The sequence below is a fragment of the Anthonomus grandis genome, chromosome 6, assembly GCF_022605725.1.
Source record: "Anthonomus grandis grandis chromosome 6, icAntGran1.3, whole genome shotgun sequence".
Classification (NCBI taxonomy): Eukaryota; Metazoa; Arthropoda; class Insecta; order Coleoptera; family Curculionidae; genus Anthonomus; species Anthonomus grandis.
The window spans coordinates 171,930-186,578 of record NC_065551.1 but is presented as its reverse complement, the minus strand read 5'-3'; the positions used below and the strand labels follow the sequence as shown (position 1 = coordinate 186,578).

The 14,649-nt window shown below is 33.0% G+C and overlaps 1 protein-coding gene across 1 annotated transcript in view; it reads right to left on the bottom strand.

The window, feature by feature from the left end:
* Nucleotides 1-14,649, bottom strand: part of LOC126737398 (protein SCO1 homolog, mitochondrial) — a 38,714-nt gene that overhangs the window by 18,283 nt on the left and 5,782 nt on the right. Inside the window, exon 3 of the mRNA XM_050442289.1 lies at nucleotides 6,396-6,593. Coding sequence (XP_050298246.1) covers nucleotides 6,396-6,593 — 198 coding nt within the window. The remainder of the gene's footprint in view (nucleotides 1-6,395; nucleotides 6,594-14,649) is intronic.

Below are 14,649 nucleotides of genomic sequence, written 5' to 3'. Positions count from 1 at the left end.
GAAAATTATGTTTACTAACACTGCCATTATTATGGAATGTAGCTTTATCCGAAAAAAGCACAAAATTAAACAATTCAGGCTGACGAATCTTATTTTGCGCCCACTGACAGAAAGCCGTTCTTCTTTTATAATCCTGCGGAAGTAATTCCTGCAACAATTGAATATGGTAAGGATGGAATTTTTCGCCTCAAAGCATGCGAGATATTAATGTTGCACTAAAGGGCATTTCTTTAGCAAGCTACCTAACGCTTTTATGAGGATCTTCAACAACACTTAAAGCTACTGTTATCCTGTTTTCCTCATTTGTAACTGGCTTCACCCGTTCATGTTATTCATAAATTACACTTCCTGTTCTCTCAAATCTTTCTTTTAGTTTTTGAAACACTTGTGCTTGGGGATGTCTCCTTTCAGGATAAAGTTGCGCATAAATTCTAGATGCCAAAAGGCTATTTCTTTTAGCAGCTCCAAGGGCATATATCATATCAACAAATTCCTCACGAGGAAAATTCATATTGATTACAAAATGAACAATAAAAATTAAAAATCGATTAACTCACTGATAATAATTTCTAAAATGGTATTTAAAGAAAAAACATTGATCTTGTCTATTGCTGTCATAAAACTAATAATCTGACAATTATTATTTGAGGTTTAAACCAATGTTCCTAAGCAATCTTGATCAAAACTTAAAGAATACCTGTTTTATGCATAGTATTTTACAGAAAAGTTAAAATATCTCAAAAAGTACTTGGTTTAGCTATAGGACATATTAAATAAAAAATGAAGGTATTTGAGGGACAAACTTAATTAGATAAAAATATACAGGGTGTTCCATTTGAAAGATTTAAGATATTGCGTATTTAATTTCAAGTTTTAAAGTTGTTTAAAAACACCCTGTATTAAAAAATTACAAATTATCATAGTCAACCTAGAGGAGGTACCCTAGACTAACTGTGGTACAAGTTTCATAGGCGCAGAATAAATTTTAAGTTAATTATGATTTTTTAAAAGAACCCTCTAAAAGGCAAAAAGTAACATCAAAAAATTAATTACGTTGGAACGCCGCACGGAAATTTTAAAAACGTTATACCAAAGTAAAGTACTCTTTTTGCCTCACATTTTAGTACCATAATATACAGGGCGTACCATTTTAAAAAAATCATATTTTATAGTAACTTTTTTGTGACACACCCAGTATATCCTCCTGGGACCTAGCGTCCATTTAAATGGACATGCCAGTTTTTATGTTTCCAGTTTCGTTAATTTATTATTTAAGCAGCTGAGACCTCGCATCTACTACGTTGGACACTTCGGTGCTGTCGCCCAGTCCGATTCGGTCGACTTTAATTGTGCACATGTGCTGGGAATCACTTGTTTGTTTTCTGTTGTGATGGCGGCTGCACGTGGTTCATGTTATGATGGTATCTAGCCTATTTTTTAACGTTTTGTAATGATTTTTGTAAAAGTTCTTATTTGCAAATGTTTAATAGACAAATTTAAATAACATTACAATAATAAAAAAATTAAATAAGTTTTGTATTACCCTAAGTTATTCGCGTCCATTTAAATGGACATTGGGTCTATCTCATGTGCATTTTAAATTAACTCATAAAATTTATTTTAGGAATTTTTGGCAATCAAAGAGTGCTTCGGCCAGGGGAAGATGACGAAAAATTGGAGCAAATACTAAAAATCATTGGAAATGATGACTCTGACATTGAAATGTCTGATGATGATAGAAATTCAAACTATGGATAATTTAATGGGGAGAGAAGAAGAAATAATTAATGAAGAACTAGTAAGCAGCAGTGATGCTTAAAAAATTTTGTTGTTGCTGTCCCTGATGGTCTTGTCATAGACTTTGAATTATATCAAGGAAAAGATACTTTTCCAGATGGTTCTGTAAAACGACTTGGTGTTGGACCTTCTGCTGTTGTTCGCCTTGGAAGGACATTATTTCCTGGAAGTCATGTGGTACTGCGATAGATATTTCACGACAATACCACTTCTCGAATATCTTCGTCAACAAGAGAAATATTGTACTGGAACCATTATGAAATATCGTGTACCAGCGCCAGCAAATTTAACTTAGGAAAAAATTATGGCCAAGATTGGTAGAGGCAGCTCGGAACAAATTGTAAGACAAGATGGCGAAATAGTAGTTATACAATGGTATGATCTGAAATCTGTACTTTTGGAATCTACTGCTCTAGGAATTCAACCTAGCGATGAGTGTAAAAGGTGGTCTAAGAGAAACTCTAAATACATTCAGGTTAAAAGACCTTACGTTGTTGCTAAATACAACGATTGTATGGGAGAAATAGACTTGATAGACCGAATGATTAGCTATTATAGAATTCGAGCCAGGTCAAAAAAATGGACTGTAAGGGTCATTTTCCATTTCTTTGATCTAGCAATGGCTAACTCATGGATTTTTACTCGAAGAGATAAAAAAAAATTTAAAATCTCTCCACGCAAAATACAACAATATTTAGATTTTAAAATCGAAATTGCCACTCAACTTTTGACAAATACACCCAATCCACAAAGTGAATCCCAAGAAAACATCCGAGATGTAGGTACTAGAAGAAATCTTGAGGGAAATATCTTTGTCGATTCACCGTCATCGTCATTAGGCACCGAAAGAAAACGGAAACAACACTTTCCAGAAATTGCCACAGACTTAAAAAATTCGGTTAGATGTAAAAATGCCCAAAGAACCAAGTTTTTTTGTAATACATGCAACACATTTTTGTGCATTACTGGCAACAGAAACTGTTTCATGGAGTTCCATAGCAAATAAATTTAAGTTTACATTTATTTTCTGCGTTTTTATAGGTTTAGACTAAAATGTTATTGAAAAAAAATATATATATTAGAAATTTTTGTTTAGGTTAAGACCCAATGTCCATTTTAATGGACGTCATGTATCTGTCAAAGTAAGAAAAAAATTAAAAAAGTTATTAATAAACAATGTTTATTTATGTATTTTTTATTATATTTAAAAGCCTCACAACCCTAACTTAACAAAAACATGTCCGGGTCCCAGGAGGATATATAAAAATATTTTTAGTTTGTAGGTTTTTCTCAACCCTACAACTTTGCTCTAGAACTGTTTGGTCTACCGCGTATAGTTAAGGCGCTATCTTAGCCGTACACCTTGTTGGCACACCCTGTAGACTCGTAGCAGACGCTCCCAGTCTGCGACGAAATTAAAAGCTTTTAACGACTTAAAATTTTTAGGACGTAAGGGCTATTAAAAGCTTAATAACTGTATACTTTTTGAGCCAGACCGGTGTACAAGGTGAGTAATTATAAGCGAACAAAAGTGGCAAAAAAAAATTCAAACTTCTCCAGAAGCTAAAATATAATTTTTATAAAAAAAAGTGTTTCGGCGAAAAGCACTTCGTTTTATAAGATTTATTTCGAAATCTGCCATATAACCGAAATTTTTGGGAACCATACATGGCAAACAATAATGAACTTTATCGAGGTCCGACCCGAAAATCACATTTTACTTAATAACTTTTTAGTGGTGGCACCTGGACGATTTATATTCTCTACTACTATACGACTATATTCTCTTCAGGTATCAAATACTTTAATAACCCTATTATTTATGTAAAATTACAATATTCCAACCTTAATAGGTTTTGAGCAATTCGAATTTTTGCGTTTAATTTATTTGTGGCGTCTCTGTACATGGTGGAAAGATTTAACAACATCTAAAAGACCCGAAATTTTGTTTTACAACATATACTAAAATTTCAGGGTTTCAGCAATAGTACAAGTACCCAAAAATGCCATTTTCTAAAAAAAAGTCAATTTTTTTACGGCTTCCGATCACACCCCCACCAATTGGCTATGGTGGTCTCTAAAAAATGTGTCTAATGTTTCTGTTGTTTAGTATTGAGATGGTGGCTTATATACTGAGATGATGAGAACCTCTTTGTTTCCTAAGAATACTTTAATTGCTGTATTTTCTATTGCCGGGTCTGTATTACGTTGCGGTACTTCTTGGTGGGTAATGTTTATTTGGATTAATATTGTCATGCCCCCGCCCACTATTTGAGGCCTGTCGTTTCTATAAACTTTATAGTTGTGTATTTTGAGTTTAGTGTGCGGTCTTAAGAATATTTCTTGAATCAGCGCTATGTCAATGTTGTTATTGTTTAAGAACTCGTTCGAATCGAACAAAGTTCGATGCGTTTTGGGTAAAGCGACTGCGTGTTCCAACTGACAATATTCAGGCATTTGGCCGAATCCCCCAGTCTACGAGATTGCACCTAGGAGCAGTTTTATCGCTGGATTACTTTAAGACGTTAAGCTTATTGATGTTACCGATTTTTTGATTCAGTTCGTTTTCGGGGAGACTCAATAAATAGAAAAGTGGGTTAATTCCCGCGCTATCAATGCAGTGGCGAAGCGTATGAGTAGACAAGGTAGACACTGTCTACCCAAAATTATCCAGTTATTTTTCATTAATTTATTACGTAATTATTTCATGTAATTGTTGAATTCAAATTAAAAAAAAAATAACACAGAATGTAGTCGCTCTCCTTACTATCATTATATAGTATCTAAACGGCTATAATATCTATCTATCTATAATATTTAAGGCGCGCCCCGCCTGACGCACCAATTAAAATAAAAATGCAGGGCTGACACCCAATTATTGTATACGAGCCCCAGGAAGACACATTGATATTTGTCTTCCGAAATTTGGAGCATCTAATCGAACCATATACGCATCAAGCAGGTGACAGAGGTCCAGCCGCATCAGTATTCAGCCTATTACGTATGCAAAATTTACTCGCGGGAAAGACATTTGAACTTTTGTCTATCGAAGTCGACCAGCTATTTTATTATGCTCTTGAGGGTTATTGCTTATAGACACGCTTGATCTGGTCGGCCGCAATACATCTTGAGTTTTGTTTTTTGATGAATCTGCATTTGGCATTTGGTGCGGGCGCGTGCTATTGCAATTTAATAATTAGTATTTTTATTTTTGGCTGTATAGAAAAGATTTTTTTAGTGGATATTTTAGGGGTTATTTATGAACGACTGTTTGATATTGGCAATTGTATTTTAGTTGTGTTTTTATTTGTTTTTAATTAATTTTAAAATAATGGATATTATGGATTTATAAGTTATGGTTATACCTATGTTGTGTTTTTTTTGTAAGTAGTATTTATTTTTATCTATCTATCTTTTTATTCTAGTAATAATTATTTTTTTCTTTTTTATATCACTACATATTTTTTTCTTTGAGTTAATATTTCATGCGCTTTCATTCTCTATTTCATTAAAGTGAATAATATTGAATACACATTTTTTTCTAATTAACAATTTTTATTGTTTGTCTACCCGAAAGAAAAGTTCACGCTTCGCCACTGTATCAATGTTTGGTGACGTAGCCACCTCCCTCTTTGACTCTGGCCACTGCACGCGGCCGGGTCGAGTTTTTTCCGCGTATGACACGCCGTAGCCTTTTTTTTCTGACTATTGACAAAGTTTGGATTTTTTGGGCACTGCCAATAGTTTGCAGGGTTTATCGATTTCCTTATCGCAATTCTTGTAGAAATGTGCTCCTTTGCACTTATGACACCTTAGCACAATATTGCAATTGCTGAATGAGTGACCGAACTCCTGACAATCAGAGACTAATTAATTCAATAAATCAAAAGGACAAAATGAAAAAAATCTGATATCTAATACGAGGAAATTGGTAATTATAGTCGTTTTAGAAACCTAACTAATAAAATAATTAAAATAGCAAAAAACAAATATTATACACCAAAAATAAAAGAGTCAACAAATAATTATAAACTAATTTGAAGCCTAACCAACGAGGCTACAAATACACACAAAAAAGAAAAAAATTAACACTTGTCTTTGACTTGACCTCACCATTCAACTTTAAGCGCAACATCAAAAAAACTGTGTCTCGATTACCATGTTCTGATGTTAAACACATGATGCAGATACTTTTCAATAAGTTTTTACTGAAACTCTATATATAAATATTAATATCTGAGAGGCTCATGAATGTTTTATAGTTTCATAGTAGTAAAATTAGATAGTACTTATGAAAATTGAAATGTAAGCCTTAGATAATTTTTAAGCAAAATGGTTAGACAGAATAGCTGTGCTAAATCTTGCCCTTTGTTACATCTAATTATTTAACTGTATAATTGAAATAACAAGACATTTAATATTATTTTTATTATTATTATTATTATACAATAAATATTCTATTAGGCTTTTTTATATTTTTATATTTGAAGTTAAAAGAGTTTGTAATTACAAACCATGATAAAAAACTGTAAAGCAAGATAAAAACAAATAGTAACAAATTCAAAATACATGCATCAATATTATATAAATACACTCACCTAATTTATCAACTACTGCAGCCATTTTTTCTAATTCGTCAGGACATATATCCGGACAATGTGTAAATCCAAAATAAAGAAGAACCCATTGGCCTTTAAATTCTTCACTTTTTCTTAATTTTCCTTTTGAATCGACTAGTTCAAATTGACCTCCAATTGCTGCTTTTCCGAGCATTCTTTTCCTTTCCTTTTCTAGGGCTGTAAATGTTAGTGTTTCTATATTTTACTCTAATATTTATTTAGTTTAAGTGCTTCGCTAATATCACTATTATAAAACAAAAAATAATGTGAATTATTTGTTTTTTATTTTTTTACGGAAAAACAATTTTAAAAATTACAAAATCAGTTTAAAAAGTTTGAACGATTCTTTTATTAAAATGTTTTTTTCTCCTAAGTATCATTAGCCTTAAACATTGCGTTTTAGTCACAAATTATTTGCATAAATATAGGAAACTAAAGGATTATATTTTTACAGAGATGTAGGAATAACACAGGGTCATTGGCTTCTCGCCAAGGGGGCTATCAAGGTATTGATATAAATATTGACACCACAGGGGGCTCCAGGTCAAAGGAAAAAAAACAGTATTGCAAACCAAGGAGCAGGAAAAACACATATTACTTTATCATTTATGGGTTTTTAGATTGATATTTTTGCATCTTTAAAAAATTTGTAAATTTTACTAAATTTTTATCTATTATCGAGTGCCAAAAGAAGAATATTTCTGCTACAAAGGAATCAATATAGTTTGTGTGCAAAATATTAAAAAGACCCTGTTTTGCCACCATTATCCACTTATTTGATTTTATGCAAATGGGCCAAGAACCTGCCATAATTAAATTTCAATCTATTAACCAGTGATATTCAATTCAATTCAATTCAATTTATTAGGTAATAATGCACAGTATATAAATACAATAGACATAAATGACACCTAGATACAGAGGTATCTGTGTGTGCCACATGATTCAAAACAATACTTCAACTTAAAGATACATAAAATATTCTTTCTACAGAGAAGTACAATAAAAATTGATTCTACCAAAGCTGGATTAGTTAGGATAGGTATCTAATAATTACATATTATAATACTGAATTTATAATGTATAGGTATATCACACAGAACTAAGTTAATAATATAAAGTCCAATGCAACGATATATTAGAATGGTCACCCGTCAAAACACCAGCATTTTACTTCTCAAACAATGTAAATAGAAGGTGGATGACATTGTTTGGCAGGTGAAATGCTGGTGTTTTGACGGGTGACCATTCTAATATATCGTTGCACTGGACTTTACATATAATGCATATATAATGTAATGAGCTCTAGAGATTGGCCCTTGGTCACATTTTAGATAATATTTGTTATATGTAGATCATTATATCTATCCTACACGAACCAAGAAATTAACTGGAAAAACTCTATATTAAATAAAGTATATGTTAGCTCAAAAATTTTGTTTTATTTATTTTAATATAATTAGTAACTAAGACATTAAACTTTTTTAAAAATTTTACTTGCTTAATTTCATTTGGCAATAATATAAAATTTGGGGCCCAAGAAAAATATTGTTTGCTGACTTAATGTTCGGTTTACTTTAGGTAGGAGTTTATTTTTATTTAAATTGCACCTGGTTTGATGATGATGATTGGTAATTGTTTGTTTAGAATGATGTTTATGTATATAGGAACAACATGTTGCAATAAAAGAGAAAAGAAGAAAAAGCATATCGTGATTATAGATCCTCTCCAACTGAATTTAATCTTTCCAGATACAACAGGCTTCGTCACACAGTAAAATCTCAAGTCCGTGAGGCCTATAACTCATTTGTGACCCAAGCCGAGGAGAACATTGTCACTGATCCCTCATCGTTTTGGTCTTTTGTTAGAGCTAAGAAAGGTCACTCTTCACTTCCGTCTATCATGTGCGATGCCAATGGTAATTCTTTTCAAGGAACAGAAAATATTGTGCCAGCTTTTGCCAAACTTTTTCAGAATGCCTATAAAGATCCAATCAACCTCGCAGAAACCTATCCTTCTTCTAATTCCTCAGACCTCATTGACATTCTTCCATCAATTACCACTGAGGAAATTATTGCTGCTAGTCGGAGGCTAAAAAACAAGTTGACAGCCGGTCCAGATGGTGTTCCAAGTTTTGTGGCTAAAGACAGCATGTTTGTCCTTTGTCAGCCTTTATGTCATATTTTTAACCTTATTTTGAAATGTGCTAAAGTAATAACAATTCACAAAAAAGACGATATAAACAGAATCGACAACTACCGACCTATCTCCATACTTTGCAATTTTTCTAAAACTTTTGAAACTATTGTTTATAACAGAATTCTTCCCCAAGTTCAATCACTACTCTCTATAGATCAGCACGGTTTTATTCCTAAAAGGTCGTGCATCACTAACCTCTGTAATGTGACTCATTTTATTTCTTCAGCCTTCGATAGAAAAAGTCAGGTTGATGTGGTGTATACTGATTTCAGTAAGGCTTTCGATCAGATAAATCATAGCATTCTGCTAGAAAAATTAAACAAGCAATTCAACTTCTCAGAAAGGCTAATTTCGTTGCTTTCGTCATACCTTATTGACCGTATACAGTTTGTTGAGGTGGAGATCTAATACCTTTGTTTCAACTTCTGGAGTCCCACAGGGATCCAATCTCGGCCCACTTCTTTTTATCTTTTATATTAATGATCTTATAGAATTGATTTCCTGCCTTAGACTAGCTTATGCTGATGATCTGAAAATATTCTGGTGTATCAATAGTATCTTGGACTGCTTGTTCTTACAGAGTAACTTGGACCTAATTAGGGGGTGGTGCAGTCGAAATCAGTTATGTCTTAACATCTCGAAATGCTGTGTGATCTCCTTTCACCGAACCAAGAATCCTGTTTTGTTTAATTACAATATAGACAATCAAATCCTCTGTAGAAGTACTTCTATTAAAGATCTAGGGGTTGTATTCGACGATAGGCTCACATTTGTGCCACATATTGAACAAACCTCCTCGTTGAAACTTCTGGGTTTTGTCATTCGACATAGCCGACTCTTTAACAACTCAAACTCAATAAAACTATTGTACTTTTCCTTTGTTAGATCAAGACTGGAATACAGTTCCTTGGTGTGGTGTCCTTTCTATGAATGCCATGTTGGCTACATCGAGAGTGAGTGTTCAGAGAAGGGTTTTAAAGTTTCTTATGCTTCGTGAGGATGGAATATATCCTGTTAGGGGACATGATCATGATCTGATGTTAGGTAGATTTAATCTGCAATCTCTGGCCATGAGAAGAACAATTCATTTTGTAACATTCTTATGGAAGTTGGTCAATAATCAAATAAATTCTCCTCCTCTCTTGAACGATATTCTATTTCATATACCACGATTTGCTTCTAGAGCAAATATCAGTTTTGCTTTAGATCGCGCCAGAACTAACATTATGTTTCAGGATCCTGTATATCAAATGTGCAGAATTTTTAATTGAGTATCATCAACCTGTGACATATTTGTATGCTCCATAAAGGATCTAGTTTTGTCTCTGACAAACCAACAGTTACCATAATTCCTTTTCTCTTCCTTTTTTCCTTTGTCCCATGAATCCCTTTCTTTGTTCATTCTAATGTTAATTTACATCTCCTTTAATTTTGATATATACATGATGTTACTATAGTAATTTAAGTTTTCCTTATTTTTCTTTCTTTTTGTTATTTAATTTATAGTAATTTAATACTTGTTTACACTTTCAAAACATTAATTGTAGATTTTCCTGTAAATGGGCTTTGCCTGTTGGAAATAAACTGCTAAATAAATAAAGATTGTCTTAATATCACCTTTATACAATTCATTAGTTGAAAACAATCCGGGTATTTTAAACATTATTTTTATGAGAATTCTGTACAATTTTAAGTGCATCAATACTGTTTTCGTAAGCTGCGCCCCAGAGCAATATTCCATATCTTAGTAATGGTTCAATTAAAGCCTTATATATCAAAATCAGTATTTTTCTTGAAAGAATTTCTCTAAGAATATAAAAATTTTATTATGGATTAATGCTCCAATTTTTTTTTCAATAGAATTTTCTATATTGTTGACTTTAATATTTTGGAAATCTGGTCAACCGGTGTCCTGTATAGAAAATGTAATGAACTTTGATTTTTTGCTATTTAGAGTGAATTTAAAGGTGTCTAAAAAATTTTTTATTAAGGCCAGACCATGTTGACATTTTGATTTAACATTTTCCCATGTGTCCCCATAAAAAACCACAGAAGTATCATCTGCGTAGGAAAGTATCTTCCCACATAAATCTATCTCATTTATACCATTCATGTAGATATTAAATAGTATGCGTCCCAGCACAGTGCCCTGTGGCACCCCAGTCCTTACAATCCCTGGCTCGCTAATAGTATCCTGAATTTTGATGTATTGTACCCTATTTGATAGGTAGTTCTTTAAGAGTAACAAAACGTTTCCTCGTATACCATATTTTTCCAGAACTTCCAATAAGATTGAATGGCAAACTGTATCAAAAGCCTTTGATAAGTCCAGGAATGCCACAAGGCACTTACTATTTTTGTCTAGATGTTCAGTTATAGTACCCACAAGCATTGATATATTATACATTGATATATTATGTGAACATTTTAAGATAAAAAAATATGGGTCATTCCATTTGAAAAAAATAAGATATGGTTGTTTACATTTTTTGGTTTCGGATAGAGTATTGCGATAGAGTATAGAGTATAGTAGATCGGAGTATTAACACCCTGTAGAATATTATCAAATTCTCATGAACCATAAAGTAAGTGTAAGTATGCACTAACAACCTACAAAAGATTTGGCTTGTAGGATCCCAAATGAGTAAATTATTTTTGTTTTTGTGGAGACGTGCAAACGTCGATTTTTTGATAAAATATTAAATATCTCACAAACGGATAAATTTTGGTATAGACGATGCTTGATAAAAGGTATGTAGAATTTTTAAAGCAATCCAAAAATGCAATAAAATATAGGGTGTTCCATTTAAATGAAAAAAGTTGTGTATCATATCACATTTATGAATCACCCTGTATATCCAAAAAATATTTTTATGTTGTGCACCTTAGACAGTAAAGTAACTTTGTATAAAAATTTTTTTTTTTGTATCACTGTATAAGGAGCTATCGTCCGTTATCGCACTAATGGGACACCCTGTATATTTATATATTATTATATATTATTATATAATATTATATATATATAAACATTATTTTTATATTATATATATCATATATTTGCTCTATTTATATTATCATTTTTATACCAGTGTTTTGCCGGTATATTTCTATGAAATTGATAATATTGGGTGTGCAATATAACTGTCCAAATCTATCCCCAATCATTTTTCCATCTCTCATGTAAAATATTTCAGTATGTGTATGTATCTATTGGCTATTGCCCATTCTAGTGCGTAATATAAGTCAAGTCAAAAATAACATTATTACTAATAGCAGAATATGTTGTTAACAAAGCATTATACAGAGTGTCCTGTTGAAGTTGTAAAATGTTTTAACTTTAGGTCTTCCTATGGGCTATTGAAATATGTCAATATGACCTCGGTGAAATGTTTACGGTTTTCGAGTTATAAGCGAATTTTAGAATTTTTTGAAGATTCTGACTAAATTTTTTCAAAAAATCTAAACTATGCCAATGACAATATCTGTCTAACTTTAATAACTTTATAATAATGTCCAATCATGAAATGCCTTAGGACAGTAATCAGTTTTTCAAACTTCATTATTGTGGAAATAATATGGGGAGCTCCCAGGATTATTGCTTTGTCATTGAATTACTATTTGAAGGGTACAGGCTAACAAGAGGGAATGTCAATTTTTGCTCATTTTCAGCTGATCAGTCCATTCAACTTTTAACAGTTAGAAGTATCACATAGTCACATTATACAGGCGAAAAAAGGAAAGAGTCGTCAGATATCGACAATTTAAATTAAGCTGTACTGGCTAAAAAGGAGGAGACTATATTCTGGAACTGTCAGAACGCTCTCATAGCTGCAGTTGCTTTTATTTTCTGATTGTGTTTACCGGTTCTGGTGTTTAATTATTGTTTGTCAAACTTGTAGATATATAATTGAAAAGTTGTGTTTTAATACTGTAGTGCTAATAAACAGTATAAAATGAACCCAAGTGTCAGTGACACTGAAAATTTTATTGTTATGCAAGTTCAAGGAAAAAGTTATAAAGACTAACTGATATTTCTAAAAAACTTAACCTACAAAGCTATACCAGGAAGCGACTGCCAATGTAAACGTCTCAAGTATTTTAATAAACTTCCACCTAATGCAAGACAAAAGATAATAAGTGAGTTTAATTTATTAAAATCTGTGGATGAGCGAAACATCTATTTGTGTGGACTTATATTTCATATAATCTGAAAATATATATCTGAAATATAATATATACGTCTATCTATCCTACGTCTTTGTTATCAAAATGTACGTGGCCTCCGCACCAAGACTGATAAGCTTTATACAGGGATCTCCGTGTGTGACTTTGACATCATTGCCTTCACCGAAACGTGGCTTCAACCAGATATTCTCGACTCTGAATTGTGTCCAGAAACATTTAGAGTGCTCAGATCTGACAGACAGCTGGATAGAGGGGCCGCTACTCGTGGTGGTGGCTGCTTGGTCGCACCTTCTCACAACATCCACCTAGAGAGGGTTAACTTGGAAGACATCCTTAACTCCATCCTCTTATAGATATTTTAGGTTGTAAGCTCACTTATGGTTATTTTGTATTTTATTTATTTATAATCTATGTCCCTCCTTGCACAACCGAGAGAGTTGAGACCTTGACCTTTGAGACCTTGTGTGAAACAATTATGTCACTGGATCTGGTCCACACAAAACGCGTTATGATTGTTGGAGATTTTAATGTTCCATCTTATCAGACAACCGAAGCTAGCAGTGTCAAGTGCAAGCTTTTGACCAACCTATGCGAGATCCTTGGTCTTAAGCAGTTTAACAATATTCCAAATGTTAATAATAGGCTTCTTGACTTGGTTTTTTCAAATTTCGACGTCAGTGTCATCAAAAGTATATCACCGCTTATTGACGAAGATTTGCATCATCCTGCTTCGACAATTTCTTTTAAATCGGCTTCCCGTCATAAATATAATCCTTCTATAAGTTCAAATAATCTACAGCAGTTTAACTTCAGAAAAGCAGACTTTCCGCTCATGTATAATTTGTTGCTTGATGCAGACTGGTTGTCCGTCTTGCAGTCTTCTGACGTTGACAGCGCTTGCAAGGAACTTTACAAAAGACTTGATTCAGCTTTTGCTGCTTCAGCACCTTTAAAACAACGAAGACGACGGCGATTTCCAGTATGGTTTTCAAAACAAATTATTTCTAATATCTTTAAGAAGGAAAAAGCATATCGTGATTATAGATCCTCTCCAACTGAATTTAATTTTTCCAGATACAACAGGCTTCGTCAGACAGTGAAATCTCAAGCCCATGAGGCCTATAATTCATTTGTGACCCAAGCCGAGGAGAACATTGTCACTGATCCCTCATCGTTTTGGTCTTTTGTTAGAGCTAAGAAAGGTCACTCTTCACTTCCGTCTATCATGTGCGATGCCAATGGTAATTCTTTTCAAGGAACAGAAAATATTGTGCCAGCTTTTGCCAAACTTTTTCAGAATGCATATAAAGATCCAATCAACCTCGCAGAAACCTATCCTTCTTCTAATTCCTCAGACCTCATTGACATTCTTCCATTAATTACCACTGAGGAAATTATTGCTGCTAGTTGGAGGCTAAAAAACAAGTTGACAGCCGGTCCAGATGGTGTTCCAAGTTTTGTGGCTAAAGACAGCATGTTTGTCCTTTGTCAGCCTTTATGTCATATTTTTAACCTTATTTTGAAAACTGGCAAATTTCCAGGCGTCTGGAAATGTGCTAAAGTAATACCAATTCACAAAAAAGATGATATAAACAGAATCGACAACTACCAACCTATCTCCATACTTTGCAATTTTTCCAAAACTTTTGAAACTATTGTTTATAACAGAATTCTTCCCCAAGTTCAATTACTACTCTCTATAGATCAGCACGGTTTTATTCCTAAAAGGTCGTGCATCACTAACCTCCGTAATGTGACTAATTTTATTTCTTCAGCCCTCGATAGAAAAAGTCAGGTTGATGTGGTGTATACTGATTTCAGTAAGGCTTTCGATCAGATAAATCATAGC